The sequence below is a fragment of the Schistocerca gregaria genome, chromosome X (genome assembly GCF_023897955.1).
Source record: "Schistocerca gregaria isolate iqSchGreg1 chromosome X, iqSchGreg1.2, whole genome shotgun sequence".
Lineage (NCBI taxonomy): Eukaryota > Metazoa > Arthropoda > Insecta > Orthoptera > Acrididae > Schistocerca > Schistocerca gregaria.
The window spans coordinates 74,624,740-74,649,315 of record NC_064931.1 but is presented as its reverse complement, the minus strand read 5'-3'; the positions used below and the strand labels follow the sequence as shown (position 1 = coordinate 74,649,315).

The following is a 24,576-nucleotide window of genomic DNA, read 5'->3' as shown; positions in this document are numbered from 1 at the left end:
TTGAAGCGTCATGTGAGCAATAAGTATTTTTTACCAGACATCGCACTGCACCAACTGAATCAAATTACAGCCAAGTGAAACAGAAAAACTTCTCCAGTTGAGATGTTTTTGCTTCTTAATTTTTCCCACTGATCGGTAGTATCCCTGTGTTTATTTGGCAAGTGTAATTATACCTGCAACAAAAAACCTCTTGTGTCCTTGAGGAGTGTTGTAATTTGCAGAATCTTAATATATCTTAGAGTACTTAGCTTGAACGCGTCGTTTGTACAAGAAAAGTCGTACACCAACTGGATATGGCTCAATAAGGTATTTCTACTTCTGCTATTAAGTAATTAAGTTCACGTGGGCGTTCCGTCCGACTGACGATGCAAAAAAAATTAGTTGAAAAAGTCGATAATTGTAAGTAATAATTAGCCGTGCATACACGTATCTCTGAAAGGATAGAGCGCCTACTAAGATTACAGCCGAAGACAGATTAGGTTTAATTCAGTCGCTGCGTGTACAGTGGAGTTACTCTTGTGTCTGTTTTTGCTACATGTTTTCTTTATTGCTGCAAGCGTATTGCCGACAGAGAACATTTAATTGTCAGTGTAAAGGCACTGCATAATGCGAAGCAGTTGCGTCACCTAAAGTGACGCATAATATATGGGGAACTTTACGTACTTCACTTGTGTCACGATTATAACATACGCGCTGTGCGTGGTCACAACTTACTGGCAGTCTCTTGGCGCAGGGGCAGGGAAGAGAAGGGAGGCGTGCAACACGCTTTGCTGCTCGCTCACTGACTGAAGCTCCAATCTTCAGAATGAAGCACTAGGTGCTGTGAAATTTCGTTCGTCTGTTGTAGGCGGTATTACTTTGTATTCGAAAAAAAGTTCGTCCTCCGTCACAATTCAAAATGTATTTCAGGCGCAGGGGTTTCATCTTCGGGTGCCTAACGTCAGGTTTTCGTTATTTTTTGTATGCACCAGTGTTCACTTTTCCTGCTGGACGCACACGAGAGAAACACAAAACTGTGAAGTTTTGACTAAGATAACTATTTTCACAAAATCCACTTACAGGTCTAATATCAGTTGAACAGAACTGAGGCACAGATAACTAATATTACACAGCAAAGTTCTCACGTTGCTGTGGTTAGTTACACGTGATAATACTTCTAATAACTAAGCACATTATAAAAATATGACCATGTCAAAGAGTAAATGTGCAGCAAGATATTACACTCTTTTTTTTAAACTAACCCGTTACAGGCTCTAAGCCAGTTTTATGCAACCAAAGGTGGCATACTGAAGTTAAGATGAGAAAATATGTCGTACATTTTTAATAAAATCGCAATTTGTTGCTGCAGACATAAAATGTGAAACTATGTTCTATACACTTTTGTCCTTCACTAACAGACTTGGGAAGAAAGTCTGTCGACAGGCTGTAACATAATCAAGAAATGTAGCGCTTGTTTTTGAAGGATAAATCCTAATGCCTCAAAAACTTAGAAGGAAATTTTCTCTGTCCTGTTCAATAAATGGAAAAAATATAATCTCTTTCGAAAATAAAGAAATGTTGTCATTGACAGTACTTAGTGACAGAATCACCTCACGGTTTTATAGTGTAGACATTGTCACGTACCCAGTTCAGTATGAAATCGGAAGCAGTTAATTTGCACTTTTAATTCACAAAAGATTACGTTCATATAAAACAGTCACCGTTATATAACAGAGAATGCTTCAAGCATGGCAGAACTCATCTGAAGAGAACTCAGTTTTCAATCTTTTCTTTTAAATATTTCTAATAGAAACAATTCATCGACTGATTGCTTCTTTTTTTATGTTGCGAACTCGTGGAAAGCCTTTATAAAGGGATTATGTCCAGAAGAACAAATAAATTTACAATCTGGAAGTGCAAAATTTTAGTGGAATAAGGCTGAACTTGTGTTTAGAAGCATGTAGTTGAGTGACAATTAAACGAAGTGTCCAAACAGAAAATTAGTTTGTCTTCCCACTAATTCGTCATACTTACGATATTCTTTTGACATAAAACGTGGTGCACAACTATTTTCATTTTTATCGCTCATTCAAAACTTGCAGAAAACTTGTGTGAATTGAAATACTGTAAGAAAATGCTCTTTAAGGAAATACACTGCATGCTTTATCTAACTTACGTCACTGCCAAGTGTAGTGCAGCACTTTCTAAGAAAGTAGGTTGGCATATTCATTCCTTACTGTTCTCATTTGTGGAGGAAAAGTGCAAGAGAAAAGAGAAACAAAGAAGACCTGGACGAATTACCCTACAATATTTCCAACATGCACCTGTCACCTTTCAGGTACACACCTTTCTCTGTAACACAGAATAGCTCAAAGACATTGGAGCATCGGAAACTAAATTGTACAACATGAAATGACAATGCGATGCATACTGTATATTGCTGAGTTTTGAAGGTGAAGACTGTTGTGCGTGATTACGTGTCTACACAGAATTAGTGCGAGACACGACAGCTAAGTATTGCAGGCGGATATTTCACCGAAGTCACTCTTGCTTGCATGCTCCGAAAGACTATTAAATCTCCACATTTAGAAACTGCAAATACACTATGTGATCAGAAGTATGCGGACACCTGGTTGAAAATGACTTATAAGTTCGTGGCGCTCTCCATCGCAAATGCTGGAATTCAATATGGTGTTGGCCCACCCTTAGCCTTGATGACAGCTTCCACTCTCGCAGGCATACGTTCAATCAGGTGCTGGAAGGTTTCTTGGGGAATGGCAGCCCATTCTTCACGGAGTGCTGCACTGAGGAAAGGTAACAATGTCGGTCGGTGAGGCCTCGCACGAAGTCGGCGTTCCAAAACATCCCAAAGGTGCCCTGTAGGATTCAGGTCAGGACTCTGTGCAAGCCAGTCCATTACCGGGATGTTATTGTCTTGTAACCACTCCGCCACAGGCTGTACATTATGAACAGGTGCTCGATCGTGTTGAAAGATGCAATCGCCATCCCCGAATTGGTCTTCAACAGTGAGAAGCAAGAAGGTGCTTAAAACATCAGTGTAAGCCTATGCTGTGATAGTGCCACGAAAAGCAACAAGGGGTGCAAGCCCCCTCCATGAAAAACACGACCGCACAATAACACCACCACCGCCTCCGAATTTTACTGTTGGCACTACACACGCTGGCAGATGACGTTTACTAGGCATTTGCCATACCCACACCCTGCCGTCATATCGCCACTTTATGTACCGTGATTCGTCACTCCACACAACGTTTTTCCACTGTTCAATCGCCCATATAGTACTTACGGTGGATCATGATGCATTTTGGCATTCCTGTGTGATGGTCTGTATAGATATCTGCCTATTACACATTATGGCCAACTGTCGGCGGGCTCTGACAGTCAACAGACGAGGTCGGCATGTACTCTTTTGTACGTGTCACTTCACATTTCCACTTCAATATCACATCGGAAACAGTGGACCTAGAGATGTTTAGGAGTCTCGTAATCCCGCGTAGCGAAGTAAGACACAAGCGACACCCATTCACCAGACCACGCTTTAAGTCCGTGAGTTCCGTGGAGCACCCCATTCTGCTCTCTCACGATGTCTAATGACTACTCAGGTCGCTGTTATGGAGTATCAGACAGCAGGTGGCAGCACAATGCACCAAATATGAAAAACGTATATTTTTGCGGGTGTCAGGATACTTTTGATCACATAGTGCGTCTGTTACCCTCAGGACACCATCTTTCAAAAGTAGGCACTATGGTTTGCTAGCACCCAACCGTGCATCCCGTCAAAAAATGGATAAGTTAATTCTAAATCGGTAACGGTTATAAACTAAAGTGTGAATAGCTTCTGTTTCATGGTAAATGTACTCTTTCACGTGGATACATTTAGGGAAGTTGAAACCTTGCGGACCCAGTTACATCGTCTTGATACTTGATATGAAAACTAACATAGAAAGTTAAAATACTGTACCACTATTGGCTATTGTACGTATTTTCCCTATCGGCACTGTCTGGTACACTGATGGAAGTGTGCACATGGAAACAGAAGGCTCTGTATTACAGAAACAGCCGTCGTAGAGCACCTAAAGGGTGCTATAAAAGATAACCGTGTGAGGTGGCGCAACGATAAGGCACGCAGTAGCAGAGTGCACTTCCCTCAGCCGGCTTACGATTTCCAGGAAACAGTTAAAAACGGTGGCAAGGCGGTTCTTTCAGCGAGACCATGGCAGACGCCTGCTGCTATTCTAGGTAGTGCAAATGCTCTCGCTGCCAATTAGGTTTTAAATCATAACCAGGAAAGCGTGTCAAAAACAGCACCATTCTGAAATGGCAACTCAGTATGAAAATACATTGTTTTAACACCGCGGATAAAATATTTCTCATTTTTGCTTTTCTTTTAAAACGCCGACGATCTCCTTGTCTTTAAGAATAATCTATTTATAGCTCATTTTACCTTATAATACGACGAGAGAACTATCGTTTCCTTCGAGAACCATATAAACTCTGCTAAAATGTGAGCGACAGAAAGGTCTTTCATAAATACTCAAATGAACTGGACTCTAGCGACCTACTCAGCACTCACGTTGATGGATATAGAAAAAAATCCCAGACGTAAATCCTGACTTACTGTCTTCCCCGTCACGGGCGGAATCCACAGAGCTGCCCACGGTGTCCTAATACCTCTACGGTCATGATCAATAGGCCAACGTATAGTCCCTAATGTTTCGCTTAAGAGCCCGATAGTGTATATGGACTGGCGTTGCTCCGGCCGTTGATTGCTGCATGAAACTTTGTATGTACTAGTTTGTGTCAGCTATTATACAAGTTTTATTAAAATAGCTAATGTGGGGAATATTGAGGGATATAATTCTTCATTTAAAAATATGAATTTGTAACGTTGTGAGACTGCCCTTTATAGCTTGTCAAATGAAACAGTTATTGATTACACTCATAGTTTGCTACATTTTACAAATGGATCACAACACCCGATACAAATGCTTACATTCCGCCTGAAAACTGGCTTCACATCGAACCTACAAGTCGATATCAAGCACGCTCGAATGCACCTTGCGTGTTGCGTGCTGTGTTTCCTAGTTCTACAAGTTGTGCAATAGAACATGTTTCATCATTGACAGGTGTTGCGTAAACCGTCAACGTCACGTGAACAGCAGAACAAAACCCACTGCATAAAACGACCATTGAGCAAAGGAATTGATCCAACTCTTGTCTATTGACTTTCAAGAGTAATGTGCATTCAGGTGTACACGGTCACACGGGAAGCGTCCTGCACGAAGTACAGCCCTTGACAGACAGCTAGAAATATATTATCCAGTTCATTCTCTCCCTTTCTCCTACTCTCGAATTCCAGTCACCCATGACTATTAAATTTTCGTTTCCCTTCACTACCTGAATAATTTTTTTTTATCTCATCATAAATTTCATCAATTTCTTCATCATCTGCAGAGCTAGTTGGCATATAAATTTGTACTATTGTAGTCGGTGTGAGCTTCGTGTCTATCTTGACCACAATAATGCGTTCACTATGCTGTTTGTAGCAGCTTACCCGCACTCCTATTTTTTTATTCATTATTAAACCTACTCCTGCATTACCCCTATTTGATTTTGTATTTATAGCCCTGTATTCACCTGATCAAAAGTCTTGTACATCCTGCCACCGAACTTCACTAATACCCACTGTATCTAACTTTAACCTATCCATTTTCCTTTTTAAGTTTTCTAACCTACCTGACCGATTAAGGGATCTGACATTCCACCCTCCGATCCGCAGAACGCCAGTTTTCTTTCTCCTGATAACGACGTCCTCCTGAGTAGTCCCCGCCCGGAGATCCGAATGGGGTACTATTTTACCTTCGGAATATTTTACCCAAGAGGACGCCATCATCACTTAACCATACAGTAAAGCTGCATGCCCTCGGGAAAAATGGCGGCTGTAGTTTCCCGTAGCTTTCAGCCGTTCGCAGTACCAGCACAACAAGGCCGTTTTGGTTAGTGTTACAAGGCCAGATCAGTCAATCATCCAGACCGTTGCCCCTGCAACTACTGAAAAGGCTGCTGCCTCCCTTCAGGAACCACACGTTTGTCTAGCCTCTCAATAGATACCCCTCCGTTGTGGTTGCACCTACGGTACGGCCATCTGTATCGCTGAGGCACGCAAGCCTCCCCACCAACGGCAAGATCCATGGTTCATGCTTCATGTGGGGGGGGGGGGGGGTTAATTCACTGGATAATATATTTCTAGTAGTCTGTCAAGGACTGTACTTCGTGCAGGACGCTTCCCGTGTGACCGTGAGCACGCGAATGCACATAACTTGGTTCAAATGGGCCTGAGCACTATGGGACTTAACTTCTAAGGTTATCATTCCCCTAGAACTTAGAACTAATTAAACCTAACTAACCTAAGGACGTCACACACATCCATTCTCGAGGCAGGATTCGAACCTGCACATTACTCTTGAAAGTCAATAGACAAGAGTTGGATCAATTCCTTTGCTTCCATGGTCGTTTTATGCAGTGGGTTTTGTTCTGCTGTTCACGTGACGTTGACGGTTTACGAAACACCTATCAATGATTCTGGAAATGAAAGAGAATGTAGATGAAGACGAAATGGGAGATACAATACTGCGTGAAGAGTTTGACAGAGCACTGAAAGACCTAATGGAGTGTAGCCATGTATGGAAGTGAAACATGGACGATAAATACACTCCTGGAAATTGAAATAAGAACACCGTGAATTCATTGTCCCATGAAGGGGAAACTTTATTGACACATTCCTGGGGTCAGATACATCACATGATCACACTGACAGAACCACAGGCACATAGACACAGGCAACAGAGCATGCACAATGTCGGCACTAGTACAGTGTATATCCACCTTTCGCAGCAATGCAGGCTGCTATTCTCCCATGGAGACGATCGTAGAGATGCTGGATGTAGTCCTGTGGAACGGCTTGCCATGCCATTTCCACCTGGCGCCTCAGTTGGACCAGCGTTCGTGCTGGACGTGCAGACTGCGTGAGACGACGCTCCATCCAGTCCCAAACATGCTCAATGGGGGACAGATCCGGAGATCTTGCTGGCCAGGGTAGTTGACTTAAACCTTCTAGAGCACGTTGGGTGGCACGGGATACATGCGGACGTGCATTGTCCTGTTGGAACAGCAAGTTCCCTTGCCGGTCTAGGAATGGTAGAACGATGGGTTCGATGACGGTTTGGATGTACCGTGCACTATTCAGTGTCCCCTCGACGATCACCAGAGGTGTACGGCCAGTGTAGGAGATCGCTCCCCACACCATGATGCCGGGTGTTGGCCTTGTGTGCCTCGGTCGTATGCAGTCCTGATTGTGGCGCTCACCTGCACGGCGCCAAACACGCATACGACCATCATTGGCACCAAGGCAGAAGCGACTCTCATCGCTGAAGACGACACGTCTCCATTCGTCCCTCCATTCACGCCTGTCGCTACACCACTGGAGGCGGGCTGCACGATGTTGGTGCGTGCGCGGAAGACGGCCTAACGGTGTGCGGGACCGTAGCCCAGCTTCATGGAGACGGTTGCTAATGGTCCTCGCCGATACCCCAGAAGCAACAGTGTCCCTAATTTGCTGGAAAGTGGCGGTGCGGTCCCCTACGGCACTGCGTAGGATCCTACGGTCTTGGCGTGCATCCGTGCGTCGCTGCGGTCCGGTCCCAGATCGACGGGCACGTGCACCTTCCGCCGACCACTGGCGACAACATCGATGTACTGTGGAGACCTCACGCCCCACTTGTTGAGCAATTCGACGGTACGTCCACCCGGCCTCCCGCATGCCCACTATACGCCCTCGCTCAAAGTCCGTCAACTGCACATACGCTTCACGTCCACGCTGTCGCGGCATGATACCAGTGTTTAAGACTGCGATGGAGCTCCGTATGCCACGGCAAACTGGCTGACACTGACGGCGGCGGTGCACAAATGCTGCGCAGCTAGCGCCATTCGATGGCCATCACCGCGGTTCCTGGTGTGTCCGCTGTGCCGTGCGTGTGATCATTGCTTGTACAGCCCTCTCGCAGTGTCCGGAGCAAGTATTGTGGGTCTGACACACCGGTGTCAATGTGTTCTTTTTTCCATTTCCAGGAGTGTAGTTTGGACAAGAAGAGAATAGAAGCTTTCGAAATGTGGTGCTACAGAAGAATGCAGAAGATTAGATGGTTAGATCACGTAACTAATGAGAAGGTATTGAATAGAATTGGGGAGAAAAGGAGTTTGTGGCACAACTTGACTAGAAGAAGGGATCGGTTGGTAGGACATGTTCTGAGGCATCAAGGGATCACAAATTTAACATTGGAGGGCAGTGTGGAGGGTAAAAATCATAGGAGGAGACCAAGAGATGAATATACTAAGCAGATTCAGAAGGACGTAGGTTGCAGTAAGTAGTGGGAGATGAGGAAGCTTGCACAAGATAGTTACATGGGGAGCTGCAACAAACCAGTCTCAGGACTGAAGATCACTACAACAACAATTCATTAACTTTCAGGGCTCAGTTGAAACACAAATGATTCATTTGCCATAAATTACTGTCCCACAACTCGCAGACAAGGTATTTTCGGAGCCATGTTAATACAATTTTTTTTGCGCTCTTTACATTAGGATCCGATCCCTAAATACTGACCACTAATTTCAATGCATCTTGCATACCTCTTCTCACAGTTAAATTTTGTAGCAGTTTTTCACATTAATCGGTTGTTTTAATTTACAGATTCTTTAATCGACAACCTTCTAGTTCTGTCGGAATGGCGTTCAAGATGTTCATTACAATGTTCGAGAGTTCAGAATCAGTGGCACGCACGTTGTTTCAAGTCTGCTTCCAGTTCATGGAAAAGAGAGGAATCCATCGAAGCTATAGAGTAGGTAAAGGGAATTTTGATTGCCCCGCCTTTCATCAGCAACTCGCTGATACATTTGCCAAATCTTTACTGTGGTGAAAGAACTATTTCCCGCTTCGGAGCAGGTACTGACTAAAACATCTCGTTGTTTTCGGCAGACGGTCCGCCACGTAGAAAATTCTAGAAACAAGTTGACCTTGAGTCACGAACTGCCAGTGGCCATCGTGATACTCCATCTTGCTCAACAGTGGTCTCTCATGTCTGTATCGTCTTCCACTAGCTAGTTTGTCATTTTATGGGCAGAGTGCATACTGAGTGCACTAAATTTTCGGGGCACATGCCATGTTAATGACAGTGTTAACAATTTTATGGTAGTCATACCAATGGAACCCATAAAAATGTACACATTCATCTTCTTTTCCCATTATGTTATAAGGGAGTACGACACAAGCACTGTGCAGACTTACTTTACTGAAATGACTTACAGAATGGTTTACAAACGGTCAAAGCGTTGGCAGCCATCACGTACCTCAGGCGCAAATCTCGCAGAGGAAGATTCACTGCTGGGTGCTCATTTTGTAGGTGTTGCTTGTGGAAGAGGATCCAGTCCTTTAATTACCTCTTGGCGGTGTTAATGTTGTGCACGAAATGTTTCGTACTACTCGGATAAAATCCGGTTATCTGTAGTAACCACAAACATTCGGCAACACCTCGGAAGTTCTTCCGAGTTGAAAATAAACTTAATGACAGCGCGGTATGTCTATTTCGCTCAGTTTCACATTTCCACATCCTGTAAACAGCGCCACGTACCTTGTCTGTTATGTGCCACTGTACAAAAACAGTCTTTCTAGGAAGCTTTCGGACACCCATGGTGTGTGTGTGCGTGTGTGTGTGTGTGTGTGTGTGTTTGTGTGTAATATTGAGTGAGACTAATTACTGAGCGATTTCATAAGGCTATATTTTCACGAATGTTACACATTGTATAACTGTATCATGTTAGAGAATGGAGTTTATAAGATTTTTAGATGCGCTCCATTTGAGCGCAATTTGTATGGCAGCTGTTCAGCCAGTAGCCTGATTCTCGTCAAGCCGGCTGCCGTGATCTCGACAGTTGTGGTAATGTACGTACCTTCTCGGCTCTGGCTATATTGCTGTAAGTAGAGGGCTGTTGCTGCACATTCCATACGCAAGCCGTCCAGCGGTAGTATGGTTCCGACTTTTGTGTCAATTTTGCGGCAAAGTCTTGTTGACAATTGAGCCACTATTACCCGCCCTTCACGCTGGCATTAACCACTCGTTATGTAGTCCAAAGACATCGTTAAGAAATGCAATGAAACATGTTTACTTTTCAACTTTCACGTTCGATTTCAATCGCAGCTAGGGGTTTCTATGACCACGTCTGGCTATGAAGCCTAACGACCTTCTCAGACAAATAAAATGTCACTTCATCACTCACGAAATCTCATTCCTCCAGGCCATGATCACAGTCTGTAATACATTCATCGTCTCACAAAATGTGTGGCCTTTTGTCGGATCAGTGAGCTGTAGCTTGTGTAAAAGTTGCATTTAGTAGAGGTGGCAATGCAAACCCTTCCGTTGAAACTGCCGCTTTGACGCTGTTACGAGCAACTGCTGGCGTGCTCGCTACACTGATTTCCACGTGCTCGGCGGGAGAAGCATGTCGAACACATTTTTACCTTGTATGCCGATTTATTTTATGATAAATTCATCTTCCGTCTTAATAGAATTTTTTCGCGCGCATTCGAACTCGTATCAACTACGGGAGCCATTACGTGCATTGAAAACAGCGCACACGTTTCCCGCTCTCTGGAATATGATCTCATATGCCACATCATGACTTCAGACTTCTCTCTTTGAGATGATTGCACGATACGTAAATTATTCGAAAAAAGTTTTGCACCGCCCTAAAGACTGGGGCAAGTGTTTTGTGTCGTAACACTATTTCTCGTCACTCTTTCGGTCACTGGAAATCACAGCGTACAGCCACCTACGCAAGGAGGTAGGAGTAAATCTGCGCTCCTAGTTCAGTTCATTAGAACGGTCTCTCACAAGTAGTAAACACGGTGACGGAAGAGGCGGTTGGAGCTTAAACAGTGCGTTCATCGTCGCTTTAAAGCAAGAATGGTTTTCAGGACGGGTGTATACACAGCGACGTAATTCGAACATTGAACCGTTATCGCCAAACACAAAATATTGAAGACTTGCCTCGTAGAGGTCGCCCTCGGTCAACAATACCAGCTGATGACCGCTACCTAAAAGTTATATCTCGTAACTAACCCCAGAAGATTGTTACAAAACTATGCGCTACGACTCCGAGGCAACTGGGAACGTCGTGTCAGTCCTGACAGTATGCAACCCATTCCACACCATGAATTTGGCCTCTAGGCGTCCATTACAAGCAACAGTAGGAACCTCCAGCACCGTTGGGCGCAAGAAAGATAACGCACTTAGAATGGCATTTCAGTCAGTTTCGTCGGTTTCTCTAGCGACGAATGCAGAGTTTTTCAGATCGCTGACGACGGTCAGTAGAGACTGTGGAGGCAGCCAGAAGCCAATACCTGTCTCAGCAGAGAGAGATGGCTCACACTTTTTGAGCCGGTTCACGTACACATGTTGGACTCCTCTCGTAGCCGTCCAGAGTAATCTGAAGGCAGTGTAGTACTATAGTTCAATTCTTTTATCTTGGCGGTTCGCGCATGCCCGCCCAGAGGCGGGAGATTGCTGCGTTGCCAGTTGTACGCGCCAAGAGAAGCAGCGCCATAGCATAGTTCGCAAACTTGTGTTCAGGGGGGAGCGCACAGTTTATGAAGTAAAGCCACCACGGACGCATTAACCGTTTCGCTGCTACAGAGACGTACTCCCCGCATTCCGCGCTGTGCGCGATTTTGTCATCACTGCTCTGCTCGTCTGTGCAGACACATGGGGTTTTGACTGCTTTGACACACTTTAGATTTGACAAGAACTATTTGGCCCAAAAATTTGATTTTTACACATCCTCTTGACTGATACGTCCCCCCCCCCACCCCCTCATAAATGATTTAATTTTGTTTCAATGTTCAACTCAGTTATTGTGCAGCAGTAGACGTAGTAAACAATTACGCGAAATTTTGAAGAGTTTGTAGAGGTAAAAGTCCATAGCGTATACTTTCCGTATGGTCGAGTTTAGTTGCCACTACAAATTTCAAAAAATTACATTCAAACGAATAAAATTCATGAAGTAAGACACTTCAATATTGTTTTTAAATAAAGCAAATATAAAGCACCGAACAAGGTTTGAACTCAGAACCTTTCGCTTAGCAGCCATACACTTTAACCATTACGCTAATGCAATAGGTCTCCCGGCGGAGGACTTCAAAATATCACGCAAAATATCGACAAACACTGTTTGTATGACTATGAATTACTCACATTTCGTCGAAGTACAATAGGAAATAAACAATTACCGGTGTTCTTTATTGCGAAGAAGTGGTTAGTGAGAATGATACAGACACCTTTCCTTGCTATCGCCTGAATTAGAAGGCTTATTGCTTGTTTGGTTTAATTAATTAATAGAATATGAAGCGACTGGTATAAAGAATGCTTTTTCCAAACTTTCTATAAAAGAAAGTCTGCAATCAATTCATTGCTTTTGTTCAATTACTTTATTTATGACTAAATATTTCTAAAACTGAAGACACTCGTCCGTGCTCTGCACTGCAGTCGAGCTCTGGCAATGTCGTTCTCTCTTCATTGGCTGACTGTGTTTTGTGACGTCATATGCGCAGAACGAACCTAAACTCGTCCGCCGTCGTAAATGACGCGCACTTTAGGAGGGGATCCCTCCGGAGCCTACAGGCAACATTTCGGTAATACACGAGCACACTGCGAATTCCTTCCTGCAGGAGGCACGAATTGACCGAATGGAATGTCGTGCAGCTTAATCCGAATACCGCTGAGCGTGTTTGTGATCAGTTGCCACTCGTACTGCACTGTCGCAGGAACCCCGTCCACACGCTGAAGGGACACTACTCAATAGTGGGACAACAACGTTTCCACCACCTTTTAAGTAGCGTGCCGAGGTGGGTCCGCTCGTTAGACCGTGCACGGGGTGCTACGACGCGGTATTCGATGTTATCTAGCAGCAGACTCTGATTTTGGCGAATAGAAAAATCGAACACTTTCCGACAGCCATTATTTAGGCTATTGTTTTGTTTTTATTTCGTAGTAAAGTTACTTTTTAATTCGATAAGCCTTATTGTTTCAATCGCTGCTCCCCTCGAAACTACGCCCGCTCACATTCGCAGATAGGCAAGTGGTTTCACGAGTTTGTGGAGCAGTTAATTCGTGGAAATATAGCCTTATGGAAGGGAGAGTGGTGACGATGGTGGGTGTGGCAGTGAGAGTGTGTTCGCAGCGCCGGTGCTGCGGCGAGCCGTGACGAACCGGCGGAGGGACGCACCGGCCAGCAACCGGCACACGCTCGACGCAGACTGGCCCGCCACACACGCGCCGCACCAGCCGGTCGACAGTGAGTATTGCTATCCTTTTGCCCTCTCTCTGCTTTACAGGGCCCCGCCGCCACTACAAGGTAAGCTTACATTACGTACACGAGATCCTCGTCATAAACCGAGAACACGTAATGTATATTTACAAAATAAAGGCAGATGCTAATGTCCCCTCCACAGGTTCTAACAACCCTACCACAACAAAGGTCAAAATTTAATTATGACTTGTAGTGTTGCTCACGCTACTAAATACTGCATTTTCGTGCAACAACAAAGTTATTATGTGGCAGGTGTCATTAGAGCACATTTACTAAAGTCATTTCATGTAATAATGAATAAACTAGGCACTCATCTTTTCGTGTTTCCCACGCTGGTCTCGTTGTAAAATCATGGCTCAATCGTCGAAAATCTAGGTGGTGGTGATTCCAAGCTCGGATGCAAAAAGGCCTAGGTTTTATTCTGCTATATTCAAAAGTTTTGTAGATGCGCTTCACAAACCATTCTTGAAGATTAAACCTTTCAAAGTTAGCACAATGGTGATATAAAAAAAATATTCAGCACTCCGAATTTAAGTTACACTTCCTTTTTATTGCTTTTGCTGTAATATCACGTAACACACAAAACATCACTTTACAATACAAAACATACTTGAAAACATCTTCCTCACTGTTAAAGTTCACATTTAATAAGCTTACTACAATATGCGTCGTTCCAATATGACGTCCAAGACTTGACTTTTTTCAAGGTCCGACTCTCTAACACAACTAACAATCGCTTACGCCCCCAAAAATCAGAATTACAAGTACTTCAAAGATCATAGTGACAAAAGAAAGAATACACATAAGAATAATATCAGTGCAATATAAACATATCGATGTATCACAAATGAAATCAAATCTGAATGTTGTCTCAGAAATATGTAAACTGTTTTATAGAAACACAGTAGAACATTGCTGGTATCGAGAGGTTGAGTTGAGGTGCCGTAATCGTTACGTAATTCAAGTACCATTACAAGGTCCAAAGTTAAATGGTCTTCACGGCACTCGAATACGTTTAAAGTGATAAGAACAGACGTTTCAGAAAACATGTGACTGTACAATACGATAATTTTAACAGTATGATATTTTCGTTTGTCACATTACTGCACTGAAGATGTGCAGAAGTCAGACTTTATGTATCAAGTTATTCGATATTATTGGTAATATATACAGCAGTTCACCCCAGTGAAAAATTTGTCATTGCAGTAGGAATTGACTACTGATAAATCCTTTAGGCCCATCTTTAACTGAACTTTCTTATTAGTTAAGTGTTTTGTGACTTGTGAAAAGTTATTGAAAATCTGTGCTCCTGAATAATGAACCATTCTAGGCAAAATAAGATGTTGAGTGTTTGGGAAGGCTATTCTTATTTTAGTATTGATTCCACGATTGGTTTGAAAAATAAAAGTAGCCTGGTGTCCATTGCCACACCCTAAACGAGGTAACCTACAAGAATGTTTTTATTCATAATGCGTTAAAATAAGATTTATACACTCCTAGAAATTGAAATAAGAACACCGTGAATTCATTGTCCCAGGAAGGGGAAACTTTATTGACACATTCCTGGGGTCAGATACATCACATGATCACACTGACAGAACCACAGGCAACAGAGCATGCACAATGTCGGCACTAGTACAGTGTATATCCACCTTTCGCAGCAATGCAGGCTGCTATTCTCCAATGGAGACGATCGTAGAGATGCTGGATGTAGTCCTGTGGAACGGCTTGCCATGCCATTTCCACCTGGCGCCTCAGTTGGACCAGCGTTCGAGCTGGACGTGCAGACCGCGTGACACGACGCTTCATCCAGTCCCAAACATGCTCAATGGGGGACAGATCCGGAGATCTTGCTGGCCAGGGTAGTTGACTTACACCTTCTAGAGCACGTTGGGTGGCACATGATACATGCGGACGTGCATTGTTCTGTTGGAACAGCAAGTTCCCTTGCCGGTCTAGGAATGGTAGAACGATGGGTTCGATGACGGTTTGGATGTACCGTGCGCTATTCAGTGTCCCCTCGACGATCACCAGAGGTGTACGGCCAGTGTAGGAGATCGCTCCCCACACCATGATGCCGGGTGTTGGCCTTGTGTGCCTCGGTCGTATGCAGTCCTGATTGTGGCGCTCACCTGCACGGCGCCAAACACGCATACGACCATCATTGGCACCAAGGCAGAAGCGACTCTCATCGCTGAAGACGACACGTCTCCATTCGTCCCTCCATTCACGCCTGTCGCGACACCACTGGAGGCGGGCTGTACGATGTTGGGGCGTGAGCGGAAGACGGCCTAACGGTGTGCGGGACCGTAGCCCAGCTTCATGGAGACGGTTGCTAATGGTCCTCGCCGATACCCCAGAAGCAACAGTGTCCCTAATATTGCTGGGAAGTGGCGGTGCGGTCCCTTACGGCACTGCGTAGGATCCTACGGTCTTGGCGTGCATCCGTGCGTCGCTGCGGTCCGGTCCCAGGTCGACGGGCACGTGCACCTTCCGCCGACCACTGGCGACAACATCGATGTACTGTGGAGACCTCACGCCCCACGTGTTGTGCAATTCGGCGGTACGTCCACCCGGCCTCCCGCATGCCCACTATACGCCCTCGCTCAAAGTCCGTCAACTGCACATACGGTTCATGTCTACGCTGTCGCGGCATGCTACCAGTGTTAAAGACTGCGATGGAGTTCCGTATGCCACGGCAAACAGGCTGACACTGACGGCGGCGGTGCACAAATGCTGCGCAGCTAGCGCCATTCGACGGCCAACACCGCGGTTCCTGGTGTGTCCGCTGTGCCGTGCGTGTGATCATTGCTTGTACAGCCCTCTCGCAGTGTCCGGAGCAAGTATGGTGTGTCTGACATACTGGTGTCAATGTGTTCTTTTTTCCATTTCCAGGAGTGTATGTGACGTGTACAACTTTATAAACGACAGTGAGGAGAGGTGGTCCACAGAGTGGTGCGACAACTGTCGCCGTAGGAAAGCTGGACGGGGGCAGCTAACGAGATGACGCGAGATTTACTTAACTCGAATTTCTCCGAGAGAACGGAGGTTCGTTACAAATAGTTCGACGAGAAATAGAGGTCGGCTATCGATATAGGTAGAGGTTCCGAGCTTCGTGGGCCGAATTGCGGCAGAAGGCGCTCGTGGTACGGAGCCGGTAGTGGTGTGGCTCAGAGGGCGCACACCGTTGGGTCCACCAGACCCCGCGCGACCGCTGTATACGTCTACAAAAACTTGAAGTTCTGTTGCCAGCTGTGAAGACGTTCGTGGGATGGTATCAATACGTGATGCCACAGTAACAGCGACAAACAACTAATTTTCTTGCCGTTACACGTTTCGCACATCATACGTGTGCATTCCTTTCAGTATATAGGACACTCATCTTTCTGACATTTAGGAGGAGGAGGACGAGGAGATGACTAGTGTCCCATCGACAACGAGTTCATTGGAGACGAAGCACAAGCTCAGATTAGGGAAGGACGGAGAAGGAAATCGGACGTGCCTTTTCAAAGGAACCATCCAAGTATTTGCCTTAAACGGTTTAGGGAAATCAAGGAAAACTAAGTCTGCATGGCCGGACGCGGCTTTATACCGTCGTCCTCCAGAATGCGAGTCCCGTGTGCTAACCACTGCGCCACCTCGCTTCACCTTCTTCAGTGCCGTGTATCGTAAGACAGATTTGACGGAAGGCTGAAGTTATTATCTGATCTGGGAGAATACATCTGAGTGATGTTACTCACAGTCGACCAGAATTTGACTACGTCTAGTGCGCATGTCGGTCTATCACTGAGACCGTCCGCTGTACGTCAGTGAGGACAATGGGAACAGTTTATATCGTGCAGTATAGTCCGTTGTGCACCATACGCACGGATGTACTATCTCCGTGTTCGACGAAATTTTTTTTGCACATCCGAATTACTGTTCTAACGACACCGTAACTTACTGGATGACCCAAGAGATAATTAATCGCCATGTATCATCCCCTTTTTAAGATGGAGTCATCATGAAGCCGTTTTAACTTTCTTACTCCAAATTTGGATTCAGACAGTAGCTACTGGGAGGCTGCTTCTAATTCTGAGTCTCTTCATAGATTGCATTGTCCGTACGGTAGGTGTTGAACGTCATTGTGGATTGTGTGGAGACACAGCCCCCGTGCGATTTCCCTTCTTGTCGACTGAGGTATACGAGGTAGGAAACAGTGGTACCCCACTGGGATAGTTACTAACAACCCAGTGACGATGAGGCGTATTTCATTTAATGTGTCATCTGCTTCGTTTGGACGGACGTAACGAGACAGACAGAGCTCTTATTTTCTCCAACCTCCAAACAGATACGGTATAAGAGTTCTGCTCAGGATACTGCTATTGACTCCCCAAATAAGCGCTAAGCATTTTACTCAGAAGATTGTACCGAACAGTGATTTAATGCCGTAGTTGCCGTATTTGCAATATGTTTTGGAAGAGGCGGACGTGAAGTCTATTGCTGAACTAGAGTTTCGTGGGATATTATTTCATTGGCTTGACATAAGGAAGCCATTCATTACATTGTGCTAATAGCCTGATCAGTTTTGCTTCTCCTACGGTATGGAAGTGTTTCTTCAACGCAGCAGTTTGAAATATGACCACAGCAGATAGACTATGCAATAACGGCTGTCATGAATCACAGATTTTGCTAACAAGTATTTCTTCTGTATGTACGTAGGAGAAACTTAGTTGAGTTGAGCTAGGTAGTAGCAGAGCTTTCCTCTGGCCTCTAACGTGGTCTCTTACGGCTGAAAAGAGAGTGATATGGGCAATAAAAGATTCATTAGGTACGATTGTTCTCTTAATATGTGTGTTAAACTGTAAGAAATGTTATGGTGGTAAGTGCAGCCAGCGGCAGAGAAAATTGTTAACGATGAAAAGACTCCAAATCTTAGTTTCCAAGTGCTATAGAATACGGTGCGTGGATTTCGTAACGATTCAGTCTGGCATAATCTCCTATCTATTGTAACGATAAAGTAGAACATAGTAGTTTGTAAACCTGCCTTTCACGTGAAAAGAGGGTAGTGATACGTTCAGGTCTCGAGATTAGATGATTGAGAAGAAATTAGTGTATTATGTGAAGTGTCTCTTAGGTTTAGCTGCGTGAATCATAGGTAGTCACTGACGAAATAGATGAATGGAGTGTTAGATACACGGAAAACGTGAGGCTAGCACTGGCATATTTGAGTTCCTTAAAAATGCACCCTCCAGCAGAGATTACGCAGAGACTTCTGGCCTGGGACTGCGAAATCACTGGAGAGAAAATTAGCATTTATTGTCTAAAATGTCATAAGAATATGTCTTTCATAGCAAATGGACCACCTAAAATAGAAACCTGCCTTTTTTTCAAATGACCCCAGATATTGTGGGCTCTATTCCCCGCGTTACATGATAGGTCTGTTCTGTATTCCATGTATAGACACACTTTTTCAACGCGTATTGTAAGCGTACGAAACCTTTCACTCTTTCGTAAGTCCCAAGTAGATTATGAATGAGTCCGCGATCTGACGAGTAGACTGCAACTAACGATAGCATATTAACCTTTTGGTATCTACCAAGTATTTAGGATAATTGGATGGTGTAATTCTAATACATCAAAGGAAACATACATGATTAGTCTAAGGCTTAAAAAGATTTCTTATCATTGTTACTCTGCAGCTGTTAAGTCTGCTATTGCTGTTTTTGACAAAATCGCCCTCAGCTTCAGTAACCAGATTGCGATTGCCTTCATCCGCCCACCATTGACCCAGATGAACACTGAAACTGAGAGAGACTGAGATGAGCAAAACTAAGTTTGAAATCATCCTAATTGTCTGCTGTTCAGTGCTGCGAGCAAATGCGCTTAATACAGGAAGCGCCTCATGTTCTTACGTAGTGGTAGCCTACCAAGGCATACGTTATATCCTCCCGTCGATGAGATGAGTTTAGTGCGTATTAAAAAATTATGGGAAGTGTCAGAACTCCAGCCTACACATTTATGTTGGAGGCTTTAGAGTTTTGCAGAGTGGCTATCTTAACCGTTGTCAATTTAGTAATCAGCTAGGTACATGTATCTGGTGTAATACTGTACTTATTTTTATCCAGAGTCTTAACAACCGAATAACCCAGTAAATTTTACTTTTTTCCCCACCTTGTCGAAGGGCATTGGCTCGATTTTGCGTGATTGTTACTGTAATAGCTTGCTAGAGACTTTGTTTTCCTCTTTCTCTCGTTTTATATATTATTTCGGACGCTTTCTGATGAGTCGCTTACTCTCGCTGTGTCGAAGTAATCCTCCGCTGCTGACTTTCTTGTTGTATGTTCCGTGTCGTGTGCACCACAATAGAATTGCGTGCGTCGGAAAATAAGCTCTGAACATAAGTGTAGAAAACCAAAGCCTGAAATTATCTGATGTACTGCGTTATAAAGTGTGAAATACCTTACATCCTTTGCTAGTTACATCCTACTGATCGTACGAGGGACCTCAGTAGACCAAGATTTTCCAGATGTAACGTAACTAAAATGTGGGACTAGAGTTTCATAGAAACTTCACAACATACCATGATCGATCTGACGGGCTACTGTGTAGATACACGGTGTAACGTGTGAGCAGATGCGAATGGTATTTTTGTTCGTTTGTGATTTGTAGTGAAGAGACATCATGAAATATGTGGTGCTTCCGCCCTTTCTTACAATTGTTTTAAGTAAGCCTCCAACCTCCGTCGCTTTCTGGATTCGTCTTGTTGACGAGTCTATTCTCGATTTATTCGACGGCAAACATATCTTCCCTTTAATGCGAACGCAGTGTTTGGTTGACCAACATCTCCACCAATCACTGTCTCCTAGTGAAGCATTCTACTCAAAATGTTTAACTGAAAAGTGATACTCTTCTCGTATTCATCGCTGTTTTCACTGGAACCATTAGTCTCTTGAGCCACTGCAAACATGCTTAAAAAGATTTCTTGTCATTGTTACTGTGTAGCTGTTAAATCTTGTACTGCTGTATAGCTGTTAGACAGTTTTTGACAAAATCACCCTCACGTTCAGTAAACGTACTTCACCCGCTCATCTGTGATCCGGTTGAACTCTGAAGCTGCGGGAGACTGTTATCACGAAAACTGTTAAAAGTTTAACTTGCTCACATCAGTGCGAGTTGGATATCACCCTCAATGGTACGCTGGGCGCCCCTGCACTGGGAATGAAAGAGAAGCTGTCTCTGGGACGATCGGATGTCGGAATTCGCTACTCAGCCAGATACAATATTACGGATGAGAATTCTGCGGATATTGAATCATTTTTTCCAAAATAATTTCTTCAGAGTACTCATGACGCAGGGTTTTCTAAGGCACCACCATCACATGTACATCATGAACGACATGTAATTTTAAACGTGGAATAGCTGTCTCAGGATAAACTTGTCGGTCCTAAACCGGTAACAGCGCTATTTGTTTTTAATTTATAGCATTATTAACAGTGGTTGGTTGCTGTTTTTACTATTTTGTAAGAATTAACCTGTATACGTGCTATTATTTTTCATTTGTGTAGGGCTGTATTAAAATGTAGTACACATATCGGAGAAAATAGAAGTGTTTTTGAAAGGTTTATTTGCAAGAAAGTAAGAACTGGTAGCGTGCGAGGTTACTCAGGCTGCTGTCGCATGGGCGGACCCGGCATTTCTCGGCCCCGTGAGGCAACACCAGCTACCTTAAAACGCGGCCAGAATTGGCGAACGCCTACAAAGCTTCTCAGCACGGAGAAAGTTAGCTCTTTTGGGTTGGTGTGGCGCAACTCAGCGATTCGTTTTACTTCCATGTGGATACCGTGACTTGCCGGATCTGACAAGCTTGACTTGAAGAACCGAGGCACTCAGTTTGAGTTTTCAGCGTATTCCTCGCCTTTCCACGAAGAGAGGAATGCAAAATCCATGTGGGTCATCTGTAGCCAATAAGACAGTAGTGCAATGTTAGTACGGTTCCAAGAACCTGGGGAAGAACAAAGGAATGGCGATATTCGTTTCATTTTCACTCGATTGTGTTCCGCTTCCTTGGATAACATTTTAACGTCTCCTAAGTGACCTGCTGAGTGAGGCAGTGTGGGTCTGTCGATGGCTCCTGCGTGAGCCTCTCCCTTAGTTTCATTTCCGTTTGCGTTCGATAAATGTGCGCGCAACACATCATGTCGCAAGCGCTCCGTAATTCTCCGCCCTATATTGCCACACATCTGACACATTTTCCAATAGGTCGGAGGCAAAGAAGCTAAACTCCATTTCCAGATTGTAGCTGAGCATACTTGCGTTGTCCTGCCTTTATTATTTTTATTTTAATCGCACAGTGCCATTGTGATATTTCCCCTGGATTATGGATCATCCCACTATGTTAAGTGAAAATTAATAAAATGCAGCCGGCCGCTGTGGCCCAGTGGTTCTAGGCCCTTCAGTCTGGAACCGCGCGACCGCTACGGTCGCAGGTTGGAATCCTGCCTCGGGCATGGATGTGTGTGATGTCCTTAGGTTAGTTAGGTTGAAGTAGTCCTAAATTCTAGAGGACTGATGACATCAGATGTTAAGTCTCATAGTGCTCAGAGCTATTTGAACCATTTTAATATAATGTAATGGATAATAATAATCATCATCCTCATGAGTATAAGAAATGATAATTTCAAATCAGTAATAGTGAGCGCGAAATGAAGATGATGATCGGTAAAAACTTTCGCTGTTCTTCTGTGCAATTTTTAACAGCGATCTGTTACTCAACGCGTATAAACCATGTTTTCGATACTTAAGGCACTTAAAGATGTCCTGCTGCATTTTATCAATGATTGTTTGAGAACACTGCAGCTCTCTGCGGAACAATAAACGGTAACCAGCCACACTTTTTGAATGAATTACAGTGTTTATCTCACCGTAACTATATTTTCGGGGTTAGACCCATCGTGAAACGGCACAGCGAGGATTTCTGGTACAAATTTCACACTTTTGCCTTACAATACAGGGTGCTTATAAATTAGTTTATATACAGGGTGTTACAAAAAGGTAAGGCCAAACTTTCAGGATACATGCCTCACACACAAATAAAGAAAAGATGTTATGTGGACATGTGTCCTGAAACGCTTAATGTCCATGTTAGAGATCATTTCGGTTTCGTCAGTATGTACTATACTTCCTCGGTTCACCGCCAGTTGGCCCAATTGAAGGAAGGTAATGTTGACTTCGGTGCTTGTGTTTACATGCTGCTCATTGCTCTACAGTACTAACATCAAGCACATCAGTACGTAGCATCAACAGGTTAGTGTTCATCACGAACGTGGTTTTGCAGTCAGTGCAATATTTACAAATGCGGAGTTGTCAGATGCACATTTGATGTATGGATTAGCACGGAGCAATAGCCGTGTCGCGGTACGTTTGTATCGAGACATTTCCAGAACGCACGTGTCCCGATAGGAAAACGCTCGAAGCACTTGATCGGCGTCTTAGGGAGCACGGAACATTCCAGCCCATGACTCGCGACTGGGGAAGACCTAGAACGACGAGCACACCTGCAATGGACGAGGCAATTCTTCGTGCAGTTGATGATAACCCTAATGTCAGCGCCAGAGAAGTTGCTGGTGTACAAGGTAACGTTGACCACGTCACTGTATAGAGAGTGCTACGGGAGAACCAGTTGTTTCCGTACCATGTACAGCGTGTGCAGGCACTGTCAGCAGCTGATTGGCCTCCACGGGTACACTTCTGCGAATGGTTCATCCAACAACGTGTCAATCCTCATTTCAGTGCAAATGTTCTCTTCACGGATGAGGCTTCATTCCAACGTGATCAAATTGTAAATTTTCATAGTCAACATGTCTGGGCTGACGAGAATCCGCACGCAATTGTGCGATCACGTCATCAACACAGATTTTCTGTGAACGTTTGGGCAGGCTTTGTTGGTGATGTCTTGATTGGGCCCCATGTCCTTCCACCTACGCTCAATGGAGCACGTTATCATGATTTCATACAGGATACTACCTTTTTTGCTAGAACATGTGCCTTTACAAGTACGACACAACATGTGGTTCATGCACGATGGAGCTCCTGCACATTTCAGTCGAAGTGTTCGTAAGCTTCTCAACAACAGATTCGGTGACCGATGGATTGGTAGAAACGGACCAATTCCATGGCCTCCACGCTCTCCTGACCTCAACCCTCGTGACTTTCATTTATGGGGGCATTTGAAAGCTCTTGTCTACGCTACCCCGGTACCAAATGTAAAGACTCTTCGTGCTCGTATTGTGGACGGCTGTGGTACAATACGCCGTTCTCCAGGGCTGCATCAGCGCGTCAGGGATTCCATGCGACGGAGGGTGGATACATGTATACTCGCTAACGGAGGACATTTTGAACGCTTCCTATAACAAAGTGTTTGAAGTCACGCTGGCACGTTCTGTTGCTATGTGTTTCCATTTAATGATTAATGTGATTTGAAGAGAAGTACTAAATGGGCTCTAAAATGGAAAGTGAACGTTTCCGGACACATGTCACATAACATATTTTCTTTCTTTGTGTGTGAGGAATGTTTCCTGAAAGTTTGGCCGTACCTTTTTGTAACACCCGGTATAAGTAACCTTTAATTGTGAAAAAAGTAAATAACATACATAAAGGTTTGATACGGCACTGACTGAAGTGTATCTTCGAATTTTATTGCCGCCTAGCGTTGTTAGTTCCCGGCGTTCCCGCTAGGTGATATGCGCGAATGAGTTATTATAACAGCCATCATGGAATCGTACAAGGGTGCAGAGCGTCCGCAGTGTTGTTTCCGGTGTCATGAATCCAAATCCGCCACTACGATTCAGGGAGAATTCAGGACTAAATATCGAAAGCCACCACTTAAAAGGTAACATGTTATTAATTGTTACAGTCGTTTCACCGAAACTGCTTGTGTATCACATAGGACGCCGGGTCAGCGCCGGCCAGCAGTCTCTGACGCAAAGTTCGCCAGCGTTACGTTCGTAGCCTGGGTAAATCAAAGAGACGTGCCAGCTTAGGATTGAGTATGCCTAGTGTTACAGTGTGGGAAGTTTTATGGAAATGCTCGTCATTCAAACACAGCACACTTGAATTGTTGCAAGCTTTAAAAGAAAGTGGCAAAGAAACACGGACAGAATTCTGTGTAGAAACTGC

General features: G+C 44.3%; 1 protein-coding gene across 5 annotated transcripts in view; it reads left to right on the top strand.

Moving 5' to 3' along the window:
- Positions 1 to 24,576, top strand: part of LOC126299587 (ras GTPase-activating protein raskol-like) — a 703,968-nt gene that overhangs the window by 335,777 nt on the left and 343,615 nt on the right. For 3 of the 5 annotated variants that reach the window (XM_049991599.1, XM_049991603.1, XM_049991604.1), the window contains one exon: positions 13,291 to 13,404. The exons of the other annotated variants lie outside the window; for them this stretch is intronic. In XM_049991599.1, coding sequence (XP_049847556.1) covers positions 13,291 to 13,404 — 114 coding nt within the window. The remainder of the gene's footprint in view (positions 1 to 13,290; positions 13,405 to 24,576) is intronic. 5 annotated transcript variants of the gene reach the window in all.